This window comes from Lactuca virosa, chromosome 3 (genome assembly GCF_052849685.1).
Source record: "Lactuca virosa cultivar CGN04683 chromosome 3, Lactuca_virosa_CGN04683_v6, whole genome shotgun sequence".
Lineage (NCBI taxonomy): Eukaryota > Viridiplantae > Streptophyta > Magnoliopsida > Asterales > Asteraceae > Lactuca > Lactuca virosa.
This window is the reverse complement of record NC_136428.1, coordinates 192,898,351-192,917,034: the sequence shown is the minus strand read 5'-3', so window position 1 is coordinate 192,917,034 and position 18,684 is coordinate 192,898,351. Positions and strand designations below refer to the sequence as shown.

At 37.9% G+C, this 18,684-nt stretch overlaps 1 protein-coding gene across 1 annotated transcript; it reads left to right on the top strand.

Annotated features, from left to right (window-relative positions):
- The first annotated feature begins 1,740 nt into the window (after positions 1-1,740).
- On the top strand, positions 1,741-4,690 carry LOC145162793 (putative indole-3-pyruvate monooxygenase YUCCA4). Its single transcript, XM_079081833.1, has 4 exons — positions 1,741-2,465; positions 2,956-3,204; positions 3,297-3,422; positions 4,175-4,690. Exons 1-4 carry the CDS (start codon positions 1,842-1,844, stop codon positions 4,376-4,378), a joined length of 1,203 nt encoding a protein of 400 aa, XP_078937959.1. The 5' UTR covers positions 1,741-1,841; the 3' UTR covers positions 4,379-4,690.
- The last annotated feature ends 13,994 nt before the right edge of the window (positions 4,691-18,684 follow it).

The window sequence follows — 18,684 nt, the reverse complement described above, 5'->3', positions numbered from 1 at the left end:
TTTTATGGTCTTTGTGTGTGTGTGAGAGAGAGAGAGAGAATGGGGGAGGGGGTACGGTGGGGATCGGTGTTGTGTTATTTATTTTATTTTTTATTTTTTAAAAATAGTTTTAATAAAGGAAAAAATATTAATTAAAAATACAGTTAGATTAATATCCTATATCAATGATTATAACTTAGTTATCATAATACAACAAGTGAGAATACTAACCGGTAACAAGCTGCACCGCTAAGCCTTTTTGAATAGTAAATCCAATTCTTTTGAAGACTCTATCCATAGATGTAGGGGATATAACATTGTAATGCATGATCCGTTGTACTCTATTAAGAAGTTTCACCGCATCTGGTACGAGAAAACCAAACTTATCAAACGCAAATGATATGAATATGTGTTGATTTTTCGTGCACGGTTTCTCATGTTTTTGTGACCTTGCATGAAACGGTTTTGAAAGTAGTCATTCCCATTTTGAAACCCTCAACCCTCAAGACCACGAGAGAGGATACCCCTATAAGGTCTACACATGCATGTTTCCTTACAACCTATCCAAAAATCAAAACGTTACCGATCTAATGGTTGATAAAAAAAACATAAATATCTTTTTATACGGATAATGAATCCATCACAATAAAAAATTGAAATTATGAAGACCTTTCATGAAACCGAGAAAATTAAAGTTCATATTTAATATTTTTAAAAACAATAAGAAGAAGATTATTCTAACATATTTAATTTTTTTTTAAGGTTTTCTATAAGTACCCTGATATTTTTCAAATTTCCCTCCTGATTTGATTTTGTGTTTTGTTTTTTTTCCTATTTTGTTTTTTTTGTTTTTTAAATTCTTTTTTAATTTATATTATTATTATTATTATATTTTATTATTATTATATTTTAATATTATTATTAATATTGTTATAAATTTCGCTCAAAATTTTAATATTCGGACGACATTATAAATTCGAAAGGCTATATAAAATCAATTTTTAAATATTTTTTATATTTTAATATTAATATTATTATTGTTATTATTTGTGTCAAATCAAATGTTAAAAATTTAAAATTTTGATTTTATTGATTTTCAAAGATAAATATTGTTAAGGGTATTTATAACCTTTATTTTTTTAAAAATAACATTCAAAAATATCCTAAAAAAGTATCCAAACGTTGTGTAAGATCAGAATGATTGATTGAAAAAAAAATCATTAAGTTTAACTTTAACCATTTTCTTTCAATTTGGAAGATGAAAAGATTTGATGAGGTAATCAAGAGTACTTTGGACCTCTGGCACCCTACTCTTAGACCTCATAGCCTTAGCAAGACTAGGTGCGTGTAATACAAACGACGTATCGTGCGAGAGGTGGTGGTATTGGCTTATAAATACAATTCAACCACACACAATAAAACACACAGTCATCCACATAAATGTATTTATAGCTTTCCCTCCTTCATCACTTTGCTCCTTCACTACACTTCACGTCATACCCCCTCCCCTTTCTCTGCTCAGAAAAGCCCAGAAGAAAGACCTTGAGAAAGTGAACCAAATCCTTTCCTTAACCTTCACGCCTCCATATTTACACCTCTCGTTTCTCTCACTTCTCATAAAACCCTCTTTCTCTATCTACATTTAAATACCGTCAGAAAAACTTACTCCCAACCAACGCACATTTCCATTCACTCATTTAAACTCCCATTAAACTCATTTAAACTCACAGTCTTTGAAGTAAACGAGAAGAGAAGCAGAGCATTTCTTGGATAACGGAGGGGTTTCTGTTGCTTTCTCATCGAAATAACCTTATTGTTCTTGATTTCTGTTGTGGGTTTTCATCTTTCTTGATAAATCTTTGATGGGTTCTTGTGAAAAAAATCAAACGTTTGTGAAATTTGATGGGCCAATCATTGTGGGTGCTGGCCCTTCTGGTATAGCCGTTGCAGCTTGCCTTAGGCAAGATGGCATCCCTTCTCTTGTTCTTGAGAGAAGTGACTGCATTGCGTCTTTATGGCAACATAAAACTTATGATCGTTTAAAGCTTCATCTTCCTAAACAATTCTGTGAGCTTCCATTGTTTGGGTACCCAAAGAATTTCCCAAAATACCCTACGAAAAAACAGTTTGTTTCCTACATGGAGGCATATGCAAAGCACTTTGAAATCAAGCCCAAGTTCAACCACTCGGTGAGTAGAGCTGAGTTTGACGCTCAAGTTGGTGTTTGGAGGGTGAATACACAAGACACTGTTTATGAATCACGGTGGCTTGTGGTGGCTACCGGAGAGAATGCGGAGGCGGTGGTGCCGGAGATTCAAGGAATTGAGAAGTTTGAAGGGGTTGTTAGACATACAAGTGAGTACAAGAGTGGGTGTGAGTTTAGAAAGAAAAGGGTTTTAGTAGTCGGATGTGGGAATTCTGGCATGGAGGTTAGTTTAGACCTTTGCCGTTACAATGCAAGCCCTTTTATGGTTGTTAGAAACTCTGTAAGTTCATCATCATCACTCTCTTTCTTTTCAGTGAGTTTTTTCAGTGTTGTGTGTGTATTTGGGAATTATTGCTCTAATAGTCTAATTCAAAATGTCAAAGTCAATTACATTCCCTTTTTCTTCACTTTATCAAATGGGTATTCTTTTAATTTAAAAAAGATCACTATTTGAAAACTCAAAAAACATCCCAATATCTTGTGTCTTTATGCGAGCTTAATGATTATTTTCATGTGGGTACCTCTTGAATCTTTTCTTTTCTTGTTTATAATCATTAAACTTTATGTTTCTCCATCTGGGTATTTCATCTTTTTCCTAAAAAATCCTTTCTTGATATGGAAATTTCTTTTAGTCATATCAAAATCCTTAAAAACCCTCTCTATTTAATAAATAGTGGCAATCCTTTTCACCTTTTTAATGCCATAAAGACTTTCTTGAAGTACTTTTGACTATTGGGGATATTCATATGGTTGGTTTAATGCAATTACAGGTTCATATTCTGCCTAGAGAGATGTTTGGATTCCCAACATTTGGAATTGCTATGGGACTTCTCAAATGGCTACCTCTTAGGATGGTTGATAAATTAATCTTGTTTATGGCCAATTTAACACTAGGAAACACCGATAAATTAGGCCTAAGGAGGCCTAAAATTGGCCCCCTTGAGCTCAAAAATGCCACCGGTAAAACCCCAGTACTTGACACAGGAGCTTTATCTCTAATCAAATCCGGTAACATCAAGGTAACTATTGAAAGATTCACCTACACATGCAATAATGAGTTCTAAAAGTACAATTCATAGATCTTATTTGTGTTTTATTGGAATGTTTGTAGGTTGTGGAACAAGGAGTGAGAGAAATAACTAGAAATGGGGCCAAATTCATGAATGGTCAAGAAATTGCATTTGACTCGATTGTGTTGGCTACGGGGTATAAGAGCAATGTGCCATTTTGGCTCAAGGTAAATAGCATGGCATCCATTTAGCTCTTTTATCAAATAATGTATGAAATAAGTGTATGTTATAAAAGAAACATGTTTCAAAATTTGTACATTCCATATAATACTTGTAATATATTTATTTATTAATTGAATTTTATCTTATTCTCCATCTCACATCACTTTCAAGTCTTACACATCTAGAAGCCTACAAAATGGTTCTTAGTAGCCAAAAAGGTGAAAAACTGATGGCACTTGTTTGGATGATTCTCAATCTATTAACATTTTTGTTCTCATTTTATGATGTGTTAACGTCAGCAAGTATTTTCACGATTATATATTTTTCAATTTTAATGTCCTTTTCATTAAAATGTTTTAAAAAACTTACAGAAATTAAGTTTCTAAATCGAGAGTAATGTACAACTTTTGATCCATATCCTACTAGTCATTGTAGTATTTTAGTTCTGGTTTTAGAAATTTCTTCTCTGGGAGTAATGATCACCATAAAATTTTCTTTTTAAAAAAATAAGTCATTATTGAAATATATGGTGCATATGATGATCTCATTAGGTTCTCCTTTGATAATGAGTTGTGTCAGTGACTATGGCCCACATCTTTCAAGATATCTTTATGGTGAATAATTTATAAACTAAACTTTTTTTAAACTTTTAGACTTTTATCTTATATTCTAAATTTTTGCTAGTTAAATATATTGAATTTATTGTATTAGAACATTACATCTTACGTTTTATTGTTTTTGTTCTTGTTCGATACAGGGAAGTGACTTTTTTACTGAAGAGGGAATGCCTAAAATGCCCTTTCCAAACGGTTGGAAAGGGGATAACGGGTTATACACGGTTGGGTTCACTCGAAGGGGTCTTCTTGGAACGACATGTGATGCCCTTAATATTGCCAAGGATGTTTCTAGTCAATGGTGGTCAACGACTTGCAACATTAAACAAGAGTTTAAATCAAAGTGATGTACCAATATTGGAATAAAATGAACAAACAAAGTGACATAAATTGCGTTTTATTTTTCTTTAGAAGGTGGATGGGTATGGTAGTATTTACTTAGGGGTATTATTTCCTAGTTGAAATATTTACCAAACACATTGTGTTATAGGGTGTTCTAACTTTGAGTGCTCTTTGATTATTTCTTGGAGGGGTGATGGGTTAGAAATGTAAATTAACAAGTTTTGTAGTTCGGTCTTTTGTTTTTTAATCTTTAAATGCATGGCTCGGTTGTATTGTAAATACCATGCCTTCAATAAAGTTTTCCTTTTTGTGCTTTACCCTTTTTAGATCATACTTCATACTACCCAAAGAAATGTTTGAAGATATAATGGTAATTTCATTATACTTTTCAATTATGGAAACTCAATCAACTGTTTGACTATTAATTAATGGGTGTGGGTCACTAATTCAGATGCTATAAAGAGATGGAGTTTTTTATTCCTCCAACTTTGATAAGCCTTCCTTCAATAGACCGTAACTGATTAGCAGTAAGCTCAGAATCATTCATCGGCTGATCGTGACTTCCTAGAAGAGCCTTTTCCCTCTATGAAGTTAAAGAAGCCATTTGATGATGTGATAAATGACAAGGCCCTTACCCTGGCATATTCAACTATAAGTTTCTTAAAGAACTTTGTGACTTGGTACAAGATGATTTATTGTGCTTTATAAAGGATTTTGAAATCCCACTCTTGTTAAGTTGGGGATGTAATGCTTCCATCATTGTTCTCCTATTTCCACTGCGATGGGAGATTATACTTAAAATTTAAATTCCATAAAAGAGATTCTAGTTTCAAACTTTGCATACCCAAAATATTGCGAGTTGTATGAAATTTACTACCCACATGATGGCCTTAGGATGGGTTTGACGTGAGTCGTAACAGAGGGTACAACATACATACCCTTTATAGACTAACAACCAATCAACCTTATTGGGTGTTTGTACAAAGTCTTATCTAAGTTACTAGCCATTAGTCTCAAAGAATTTATTGCTTTGCCGTCAGCCCAAGCAATTGGCTTATGTGGAGCATAGAAATATCCATGATGATCCGTTCATCATTAATAAACTTTTATTTTGAGCAAAGAAATAAAGAAGAAAAGTAAGTAACTGACAAGAACACCCACAACTCCCACCACCATATAACTCGTAATGAGGTATATGCTCTTTTTTAATGCTCCAAATTCTGCCTTGATGACTTCAACACTAGTCTTCATATTGTTGATCTGCTCCTAAAAACTGTCTTTCATCTGGGAAACTTCAAGTTGCATCTCAGGACACATGGTCTTCAATTCGAAAAAAGGAGGAACGTGGCCGATTGTGTCGTTGTCGTTGTAAGAGAAGTTGTGACAAAAGGTCATGCCCTTTTGAGGCGATCACATGTATTTCTTTTAGCTACATGGTATCAAGCTTTCTATCTTTTGGTCAATTTAGGGCTTTTTATAATAGAAGGGGACCACAAACTATTTTTCCAATCTTAGCACAAAGGAGTTAATAGTGTTTGCCACGCCCCCTCTTGATTAAGCAGCCATGTAGGGATATACTAGGAAACAACATCAGACCAAATGCTTTAGGTAGTATTTCTAACCAGTTTATTCCAGTCCAATTTCTGGACTTTGTCTAGGCAATCTCTGTAAGTTAAGCTACACTCTTTTGCTTTCAGTGTAACTTATAATTACAATCATAGTCGTTATTATGAACCTATAACTAAGATTTATCAGTAATTCCATGTTATAATACTGATTAATCTACTTACGGGAGAGGTGTCTAAAATGGTCATGTTGGCTTGTTTGTTGGATTTCAGAAAAGTTATATGCCGAAATGATCCTGCCTCCCAACTGTCCTGTCTGGTTGATCCTTACTTGATAAATCTATCAGTATTTAATGGGATTAGTGATAGATCTAGACTATGTTACCAGATCGTCGTAGAAATTAATAAGTTATAGTATTATAGGTTAATACTCGTTAGGCGTGTTATCCGTCTGTTGGATCACTAGTCGGATCGCCCAGATCCTATCAATCGTCTAAGTAATTGTCCAGGTGAGTTCATCTCACTATATTATGTATTCCAGTATATATGCACTTATGTTAGGATATAAGAACTATATGTGTAGAACCCATAGTATAGTTTTCTATGTTCCTGTAGAGTTGAATATGTAGTATCTATGTGCGTGATTGTTGACATGCTTATAAGTTATTACAAATTAGTTAGAGGATGATAGCGGAACGAGAAAGAGGTCGGGAGCCTATAGGCCCATGTGTTAACGAAATGGCATGTAGGCTGTAAGTATATATTGATAGATGTTCACGAAATGACATGTAGGCCGTAAGTACACGTAGACTCGTGTTGAGGACAAAATTGTGTGTATGTCGTAAGCCTAAAATACGTATATTATTTGTATGCATGTATGTGTATTGTGGTATATGGTATATTGAGGAAACTCACTAAGCCTAGCGCTTACCTAGTTGTTATAAATATTTTTCAGGCACTTCATTGGTTCGTAAGCATGGCAAGGTTCGACTTACTCATGCGCATTCGCAATCATTTTTTCCGCATTATACTTTGATGTAATTGAATATATAATAAATAAAAATGAAAATTTTGGTTTGAAAATTTAGGACGTAACAAGTTGGTAGCAAAGCCCTGGTTTGAGCGAATTGGATGAACACTTGTGGGACTCCAGACTCAAACTAAGGATCTGGATATCTTAAACAAAATTTTTATAATTGAAATGATATAAAGAGGAAAAGAATGCAATGCATACAGTCAGCCGAAGCTCGGAAAGGAAAGCGATTCTCAAAATATTCATATTTGTTATGTTTGCTAATATATGAAATGTTAGAAATACATGGTAGTATGTAGGCTAAGGAATTTTACAGGAATTGCTGGTTAGAATTGTCTGATAAATTAGATGCCTTATAGCCTAGGGATTTGCTTGTTAATTGCTGCTTAGAATCTATATTAATATTAATTAGTTATTCGACAAATACATTAGGTTGCATGCTCCCAAAATTAAATAGTTTTAGATTGCTTGATTTAGCGCTATTGTTTAGCTCTTGTATGTGTCCAACCGTTGTAGTGTCGAATCATTCAGTCAACATATTGTTTGATTTTAGCGGCATGCAATTGTATTCGTCCGATATTAGTTAATATTAGTAGAAGTTCTTCCTCCGCCGATAGCAGAGTGAAGCGGAAGGAATTCTAGAAGGAGAGTCTAGGAAATATAATATGACATATGATAGGACGTCGGTAGGAACGTAAGATCCTAGAAAAGTGTATGAAAGAGAATAGTTAAACCCTAGAACATTGTGTGTGTGAAAATGCATGTTTATAGGAGAACGTGGTAACTTAGAAACACTGGGATAATTATTGGAATGAGTATAAACAGGTATGGAAAGTAGTATAAGGGCCCATACTACCGGAAGTACAGGGTTCATACTTGAATCAAGAAGAGTCACATGGTTACTAAGAAGTCGGGGAGGATTAATCGTTACCCCGAAATAGTTTATAGATTCGTATTAATCTAGCCCCGACTATATCTACAGAATGGTAATGATCATGAGGGGAAGAGGTCCGGGTTCTGGATCTGAAGGGTCAGGACCAAGCGAGACTGACATTCGTGAATGGATAGAAGCAGTAGTACCAGCCGCCATAAGAGAAAAGGGTCCAGAATTGTTCGGATCTATCAATACCGAACTAATCGACATGTTTATCGAACGATATGTCGTTGTAGCTAGCACTGCCTTTGCAACAGCCACTGTTGTCGTTGTTGCTGCAACCTCGCCTAGGGAGAAGGAGATGCCCTATAGAGAGTTCAATAACACAAAACCTCCAGAGTTTGAAGGTGTCAGAGATCCAATTGTTTAAAGGAGATTGATCTCTGATGTAGAAGGATGTTTCTAAACTTGTGTTTGCCCATAAAACTTGAAGTTTAGGTATGCACAGAATCTCCTACGTCATGGGGTGAAGGATTGGTGGAACTTTGTCACAAAGGATTATTCACCGGCGGAGAAGAACGCGGTGACCTGGGAGCAATTTGTTGAGAAGTTCAGAGAGAAGTATGTTTCATTGGTAGAAAGGGAATGACTAGCCCAAGAATACTTGTCTCTCAAACAGACAACTGAATCGGTGACAAATATCACCAAGATGTTCACAAAGAGGGCCTTATTCTGCCCATAATATTCCTCCTCAGAACAGGTGCAGATGTCTCGATACCTAAGCATACTTGTTAACATATCCCACTAGGAATACATCAAAGATAACGCAACTATTATCTAAGGACAACCTAGTCAATGGTCGCTGCTCGGCAGGTGCTAGGCCCGGGCCCTCACCTCCGTGGCCTCAGACTTATGTCTCGGCACACTAAAGCCAAGACCAGGACTAGAACGAGAAGCTATGGTCTACAGAAAGAAAAAATTATACCAAACGCCTCCCAGGGTGATAGGTGTAGCGCTCAACACGCTTCCCTCTTGTAGTTCTGCACCAATAGCGAGCAACCGCTATTGGAGCATGACCCGCCAATAGGACGCCTTCACGTCCTATCGTCTTAGAAAGGACAAAAGGTATTGTTGGGGGTCTGTCCCCTCAACGACATGTATAAAAAGAACCATTCTCCTCCGAGAGAAGGGATCGCCTCTTTCTCCCTCTTAAGCTAAACACTAATTCTATCATCTGATACTGACTAGACCGTCGGAGCTTCGTTCCGGGACCCTCTCACGGACGAAGACTGACATCTATCCTTTCTTTGCTGTGATTCGCAGGCTTAATTCAGATAAGACATCTAGTAATGGCGTTAAATCCCGACGACATATCACAACATAAGGCGCCATCTGGACGTGTACTTAGTGCTACACAACCTGTAAAACGACACTAGACTTTGGCAATGTCGGATGAAGGACTCGTGCCGCCGGACGGTGGTGAACTTGTCCCAGTCAGACCCATGTTGCCGACCGACGACACCAGTTCATCTGCAACGAAGAGGAAAATGTATGCTCAAGCACCAACAACGTCAGCACCTGGTTCCCTGATGGAACTCATACCTAATCCATGGCAACCGTCACCCGTCACCAAAACCGACCGTACGACCAAGTCTGATACCAGTACAAAGAATGTCCAGTCTCAGAAGAGTATTGGCATACACAAGACCAAAACGAGATCTTCACCATCAAGAAGTTGTGCAAGAGACGCGAACGCCACCAGGAAGACAACAGATTAGAACTATTATCTCATAGTATACTCAACATCAACTTCTCAACAAAAGATCCGAGATCCCATAATTGGAATCCCAGAGACCCACTCCTAATTTCTGTCTGCATATGCCAAAAACAAATCCATTGCGGCTACATAGACAATGGCAACAATACCAACAATACTTCTACCAGTTGCCGACCTCCTGGAAAAAAGGATTGAAGCCACCAACAGGCATACCACTAGTTGGCCTCACAGGACACAACATGTGGCTGTTGGGTACTATAAACATCCCCATGATGCTAGTTAGCCACGACGGGAAAGAGAGCATCACACGAGCCATTGAGTTCTCCGTAATACGCTACCCGGTAAAACAAAACATATTGCTTGGGCGCCCGACACTATTCGAATTGCAAGCCATACCGTCAACCATCCATGGTAACGTCAAGTTCAACACGCGTACTGGCTCAGCCACAATTGTCGCCAGCATTCCGCGTCAACTGGTCTTCCACAAAATCATTGCAGCTCCAGAATTATTTCGAGTTCCAAAGAAGTACAAAGAGGACCACCCAAAAGAAAAACACACAATACACTCAGACCACCCCGAGCAAGTAATACGGATTGGGGCCAATCTTTTGGAGGAAACTAAAGTCAAGTTAGTTGCGCTTCTAAAGCAGTTTTATAACGTATTTGCCTAGCAGCCCGCAGACATGATCAGAGTAGACCGTGGGGTAATGGAACACAATCTAAACATTATACTGGGAAACGTCCCAATAAAGTAGAAAAAGAGGGGGCAGGCAGGTGATAGGAACAAAGCGATCAACGAGGATGTTTCAAAGTTAGTAGGCGCAGGGATCCTCCGGGAAGCAATTTTTCTGACATGGATAGCAAACCCGATAATGGTAAAAAAACATGACAGGTCATGGCGAATGTGCATTGACTACTCCAATCTAAACAATGCATTCCCGAAAGACCATTACCCCCTCCCAAAGATAGACCAAAAGGTCGAGTCCCTCGAAGGCTTCCAGCTCAAATGTTTCCTTGACATCTATAAAGGCTACCACCAAGTTCAAATGCGCAGGGAAGACGAAGAAAAGACAACCTTCCACACCGATCGTGGCACGTTCTGCTACCATAAAATTCCATTTGGGATTAAGAACATTGGCGCAACGTACCGACACTTGATGGATAAGGTATTTGCAGACCAGATCGGAATGAGCGTTGAGGTCTACGTCGACGATATGTTCATTAAGATCCGTGACGAAGCGGTGCTGCTTCGTGATGTCGAAGAAACCTTCTGCACCCTAGCGCGAGCGCATATAAAACTCAACCCAGGAAAGTGCACTTTCGGAGTGGAAGGGGGTCAATTTTTGGGCTATCAGATAACCAGAGAAGGGATCGCGCCAAACCAAGCCAAGATCCAGGAATTCCTCGACTCTAAAACTTCTCACAATATAAAGGGTGTCCAATAAATCAATGGAGGCTTGACGGTAATCGGTAGGTTCATTGCCAGATCAGTTGAAAAGGCTATCCCACTCTTCCACACCCTAAAGGGATATGTCGACAAAAACTAGTTTAAATGAACAATGGAGGCTGATAAAGCCCTACAATGCCTGGAGGAAGTCCTTCATCAACTACCGGTCATGGCAAGACCCCTGGCAGGAGAGACTCTGCAAGTATACCTCGCGGCATCTGACGAAGCCATATCATCGATACTAACAGTCGAGAGGAACAAGAAACAACTGCCATTACATTTCGTAAGAAGGTAACTATAGGGCCCCGAAATCAACTACCCAATCTTAGAGAAATTGATCCTCGCATTGATCTATATAGCCAGGCGTCTCCGGTGCTACTCCCAAGCACACAAAATTGAGGTCTTAACCAGTTTCCTGGTGAAGCAGGTCCTGCTAATGCCAGATAAGTCAGGACGACTAACGAAATGGGCCATCGAGCTAGGGGAGAACGACATACACTACCGACCACATGTCAGCATTAAGACCCAAGCCTTGGCGGACTTTTCAGTAAAAATACCTGATACGATCAGAGGCATACCGACAGTCATACCGATAGACCCATCGGAACCGAAAGCAAGCAAGGATGGTTGGGAATTGCAGACCGACGGTGCTACGAGTAAAGCATGATATAGGGCGGGCTTGATCCTTAAGAACCCCAGTGGAGATGAAATCATATACACCCTGAGATTCGACTTTCAAGTCTCCAACAACAAAGTCGAATACGAAGCACTTCTAGCAGGCCTTCTCCTGGCACAGGAGGTTGGAGAAAAACACATTTCAATCTTTAGGGACTCGTTAATTGTAACCAATAAGGTCAATGACACATATGAAGCCAAAGACCGAAGGATGCAAAGATACCTAGATGCAACACGGAAGTTAGCGAACACGTTCAAAAGGTTCAAGATCAAGTAGATTCCCCAGGGGGAGAACACGAGAGTTGACGCCCTCAGCAAATTAACCTCGACATATTTCGAACATCTGACCAAGAAAGTGCTGGTAGAAGTCCTCACAGAGAGGAGTGTCGACAAAAAACAGGTCGATACTATCACAGAAACCCCGGATTGGACCAAACCATTCTTAGACTACCTCTAACATGGGGTCCTCCCAGACGACCCCGAAGAGGCAAGTCAGGAAAAAACCAAGGCCCCACAGTTCGCAGTAAAGAGGGAACAACTGTACAAAAGAGGAAACCTGGCACCATGGCTCAGATGTATCTCCGATGTGGAAGGACAGATACTCTTGGAAGAAAGCCATCCAAGCGAAGTCGGGGCACACGAAGGTGCGCGATCGCTCACTGGGAAAATACTCCGCCTAGGAGTATATTGGACCAACGTATATAAAGACGCAACTAGGCTCACAAAGAAGTGTCCGGAGTGCCAGACGTTGATCAACATCAACAGTCCTTAGCCTTTCCATCAGTGGGGCATACAAGCTGCCCCAGGAGGGTTCAAATTCTGACAGGTCACCGTAAACTATTTCACCAAATGGATCGAAGCCGAGCCTCTAGCCACAATCATGGGTAGGCTTATGATAAAATGTATGTGGAAGAACATCCCGACACAATTCGGCACCCTTGTAGTCCTAATAACCAACAATGGAACTTAATTCGAAGGCAACACATATAAAGAGTGGTACGAGGAAAAACAAATCCACTACCATTTTGCCTCAGTCGCATATTGCTAAGCCAATGGCCAAACCTGAAATATCAAACAAGACCATTGCTAATAGGCCCAAGAAGCGTCTGATGAGATCAAAAGGAGCCTGGTTCGAGGAGCTACCGACGGTGCTCTGGTCGTACTGTACCACCTTGAGGTTTAGTACGGGGGAAACCCCTTTTAGTCTGATATATGACATGGAGGTGGTGCTCCCGATCGAAATCTTGAGCAAATCGTTGTGAGTGACAGATTTCGGTGCAAACACCAACGAGGCGGAACAACATCGGGATTTAGACATGCTCGATGAAAAACACGAAGACTCCCAACTCCGTCAAGTAGCCTACAAAGCTCGGACAAAAATTTTTACAATCGGCGAGTGCGAGTGAAAAACCTCAAAGCCGAAGAATGGGTACTAAGAAAGAACGAATTTGGTCACTCATAGCCATAAAGCAAGTTGAGCGTTGTTTGGTAATGACCATACATGGTTGTAGGAGTACACTAGAATGGAGCCTACATGTGACACCAGTCAAATTTAGGTCAAAAATAAATTTATCAATAATCGTAATTGGGATGAACAAAGTGGTAGAGATTGTAACAAGGTTTCCAAAAATATAAAGAACAGTGAAATCCGAGTTATAACGAAGAAGTTATGACCAATCGAAGATCCGCGACAAAACCGGCAAAACACTGTTCAGTGTAAAAAGTGAATTTTCGATAAAAGGCTTTTTAGCCTTAACAATCTAAATGAAAGTTGTAGAATATGTTAAACCGATAACTTTCATAAAAAGAACGTAAAAATCTGACTTCGTATGAGGAAGTTATGATTTTTCTAAGTTTCGGTTTAGCAGTAGACAGCTAAAAATTCGAAATATTAATCGATCGATATTTAGCCGACACAACTTAAACAAGAATCGAAGTTCTCGTCAAAAGTAGTACAACGGTAAAAAGACAGACGAAAACGGACGTCGGATGAAGAAGTTATGAATTTTTAACGGATTTCCTGTCCCGGTCTGTTAAAAATAATAATATTAAAAATAAATTCAAAATTAGCCGACGAAGTCTAAACGGAAGTCGTAGAGTATAATTTTACCTACGCGTGCATGTAAAGAACGTCGAAAACGGAGCTCGTATGCGAAAGTTATGGATTTCGCATGTTTTTGGCACGAAAATCGAAAAAGTGTTGAAAACCGGGAAATTTCGCATGGTCACCCTTCGGCCACGTCACCCTCACATACGAAGCAGCCCTGTGTCCGATGCGTGTCACCTTCTGATTAGACCGCAGATGCTCGTGTCGCCTTTTGATTGGACCGAAGTTCGGTCCAGTAGCCATCCGACGCGCCTCGCATAGGTGGCGCCTTCCGAGCCTCGCACCGCAGCTTCTGACTTCGGCCTCGTGGCCTTCGCTGCTGATGCCGCGTGTCCTGCTGACTCCTCCCCCCCCTCGCATGTGAAGCTGCCACGTAGCTGCTGACTCCTTCTTCCCTTCGCCACCTGTCCGAGACTTCGGACTATAAATAGGAGGTGTGAGACCCTCCGGTTCTTAACCCCTTTTTACACCATTTTTGCTCCTTTTTCACCCCTTTCACTTCCATAGCCTCACAAACAACCCCCAAGGCCCCAATATCGTATCTAAAACCCGAAGCAAGCCCCGAAGCCCCAAAATTCTTGAGAAGCTAGCCTTTTTCCAGTCGAAGTGCTGCCCGCATAAAGCTCGGTTTTTAATCAAAAACTCGCGGTTTCTTCGAGAAAGATCATCTATAGAAACGAAACGCTGCCCAAATCACCACTTATCAAGTGAGTTCATACCCCTATAATCTACCTTTTTAATGGTTTTTAACTGCTTTTTAGGGGGGGGGGGGATACAAGTTTAACACAATATAAATTGTGTTAATAATTATATGTGATAATAATCACACAAAGGGTTTCCTTATCCTTTTAAAGATTACCAAATACTTCCAAAATGACTTAAAGCCATGTTAAATCTTTAAAGTCATGTAAATTCCGTTAAATTCTTTGAAAAAGGTTTTATAAACTATTTCAAATTATAATTGCCAAAATCATGTTTATATATGTATAAATATATAAATAAGATTTCAAGGGCTTAGGACTAATGAATTATCTTATTTCCTTTTCCTTGTTTGGATGTGGAATTAAGGTGGTGTTATTTGTCCGAAGGTCGTTTCCTTCTTAATTATATATATATATATATATATATATATATATATATATATATATATATATATATATATATATATATTATACATATATGAATATAAAAGGTTACTTCATTCGGTATCATTACGTTTGTATCATGCCGAGCAAAGGTGTTCATTCATGAGAAATCATGCTAATCTGATAGAACATATAAATTATAATAGGTATAAATTATGATTCAAAACTAAACATACAAGTATGATTCACATTCCAAGGAAAGTACCAACAATTCATTTACCTATACCAGGATATGTATAATACTTTTAATATATGGATAATATATTAAAGAAGTAATAATACATCATACCGGGTTTGCATTAACAAGGGTACAATACAGAGTACCAGGGTTAGCAATCACGGGGTAATAATACATCATACCGGGTTTGCATTAACAAGGGTACATTACAAAGTACCAGGGTTAGCAATCACGGGGTAATAATACATCATACCAGGTTTGCATTAACAGGGGTACAAATACAACGTACCAGGGTTAGCAATCACGGGGTAATAATACATCGTAAATCTCTTTGAAACAATAAATTTGTGAGACTCTTCATGGTGTACTTATCTAAGTACGACCTTAAGTCCTGACTTATTAACCAGAATCTCCTCTAGGGAGGGCGTGAATTTGTGTATAGATCTATATGGGACTGACAATCCCGCACCTTCACTGTTCGCTACAGTTTGGCCGGCAGGCCTAGGGTGTCAAATATCATATCGTTTCCGAAGCCTGAAGAACGGCGCATTAGGCACATTAGTCATATTAGTATGGTTAATAGAACTCACATGGATAAAACAACGAGTAAATTACTAAGTAATATACTTCTCTTAAAACAGTAAGAAAAGATAATTACATCCTGACCAAATATACCTTCTGTTAGTTTTTACTTACAGTAAAAACTACGTATCATGAAATCAAGTATGGCAAATATACTTGTACTTCTGGTTTTGGAACATTTAAAACCATAAAGCAGTATTATGGATAATATAATATTTTCCAGGATTAATACTAATGTTTTAATGTAGAACGGATATAACTAAGAATACTTTTACAAATGAAACAGTTTATGAGATTAAACTACTTTTACAAAAGAAACGGTTTATGGGATTAAACTACTTTTACAAATGAAATGGTTTATGGGATTAAACCACTTTTACAAATAAAACGGTTTATGGGATTAAACTACTTTTACAAATGAAATGGTTTATGGGATTAAACTACTTTTACAATTGGAACTTAGTCATTCACTCTCTTTAAACTAGTATAACATAAAGGACATTTAGTGGTTAATTCTATAATTCCTTAGTTTTTACATCGGAGTTATACATAAGTAATATCCGATTGACAGTGAAATATGTGACTTCCTCCTTACTTCCTGTTCCTTGTTTAGTTGTGGGCTTAGGGCAGATACAACCATTTAACTGTCCATTCGATATTAGGTTATATATAATTAGTATAAACTAAGTAATTGCAGAGGGAACTATTGAGGATATCAGTTTATCACCTCAGGAAATATAGGATTTTCTGGAGGAACTAGCGAACTTTTCCAAGAACTTAGAGTATACTTATAGAACTAAAATACTTATGAACTCACCAGCTTAAATGCTGATCTACTCTTTCAAAATAACTTGTATTCTCAGGAATCCAGTAGACAGGTACACTCCTGAAGCTTTTGAGAAGACTACGTAGTACCGTACCGCGACTCTTGTCTTCTACTGTACCTACTTTGGTGTTTGAATATGTAATGTTTAAACACTTATGTAAAACTTATACTTATTAATGAAATGGTTGTTTGTACTTTGATTACTATATTGCATGTGTTGTGATACTTACCTGAAGTCCTCCGCCCCCGAACGTTTCCGCCGTTCTGGTTTGGGGGTGTGACAGATTGGTATCAAAGCAGTGTTTATAGTGAACTCAGTATATCAGTCATAAAAGATATACAACTATAAACCCATTGGGATAAAAACACTCTGACGAAGAGTTATACTTTAAAAATATAACAATATTTTATAAAAGTATAAGTACATGTAGAATATATATACTAGAATGAGTATCACAAGAAGAACAAAACAAAAGTATTGGATGTTGGAGATTACAGTTAAACCTAGACAGTGACGTAATCATATCTGGGATCAATATATCCTGATCAACTATATTTATTTGAGATATGACCAACGTGTGTTTGGGAGTGATTGTAGTGTTGCAACAAGTCTAAAACTTACCTAGGTACCAGAAGAATTCTAGAACCAAACATAAAGGTTAAAATACTATAGGAGTATTTTAGGATGCTATAACTAGAAAACTGAAAACTTATCAACTACTTATATCTAGAAGTCTAAGAATCAAACTTATAATTAAAATACCATGGAGGTATTTTAGATACCATAAATAACTTTGGGGAAATGATTAAAAAGATCTTTTCTGATAAGTCTATAATTACTAAATGGATATGGTAAGGTTATATATAGTTGAGATTTGATAGACTTAGAATATGTGATTTTCACTCTACTTCCTTTTCCTTGTTTGGATGTGGTTTTACAGTAGGATTACTTATTCGAAGGTCTATTTGATCTGGATTATATATAATCGGTACACACTATATGATTATAGAAGGACCAGAAAGGATCACCTTCGTAAAAATTTAAAATTTCTCATAGATTCTTTAGACATTCCCATTCTCGTATAAACCCGTTAGATAGATGTAGTCACTCCAGCAACCAATAGAAGAGTCAAGGAGGATCCAACAGAATTTCATTAGGAAAATTCCGAGAAAGAAACAGATGACAAGTAAATAAACTATAGAAATCATTTAGTGCCGTTACCCTATTAAGGACACCAATGAGAGATTCACATGAACTTTCGAGATTCAAATCTTCATTACGAAGTAATGGGGATCAGTGTCAGAATCGGAAGTAAGACAGCTCAGGAATTGAATATACCTACGGAGGAGAAGGACACCCTATAGATACCAGGAGAGAACAAATCATTACCACCCAGAATAGAACAGAGAACAAAGGAAAACCACGTGTGATTCATGTGAAGTGTTTGAGCACCTTTTCATCTAAGTAATAACTAGTAAATCGATTCAACCTAGTGAGTTAGTGATTACATTACTCACATTAGGTTTTGAGCTTATCTTCTTTTCCTGTCACGGCTAATAACAATAAATCAGATCAGGAAATCTCAATTGATAGTGATTACTTCTCAAATTCATAAGTCCATTTTATGTAGACTTTATTATGAATTGTTTTCAAATCATTTCGAAAGTTGGAAAACGATATCCACCAATCGAGGGTAACTTATTTCGGATGATACTCGGTTCATAACCATTCTAGAAACTTATTTATGTTCCTTACCAGGACTGCATCATAGGGATGCAGTTCGAATCATTGAGAACAATATAACAAAACGAAAGATTTATACGTAGATACAAATGGTTAGAATACATCTACAGCCAATGATAGTCGCTCATGAGCTCATTTTCTTATCATGTAACAGAATCATGCCTCCGAAAAAACGTAACCAACCCACCAGCAAAACACCAATCCTTCAAATAGATGCGGCTACATTTCAAACTGCAGTCACAGCAGCTGTAGCAGCTGTGATGGCACACCTTAATGCTAACAACACAAATGTTAGTAGTAATGCTATCAGCAACCCCGATCATGGTGATGGCCAAGTACAACAATGAGTACCTATTTG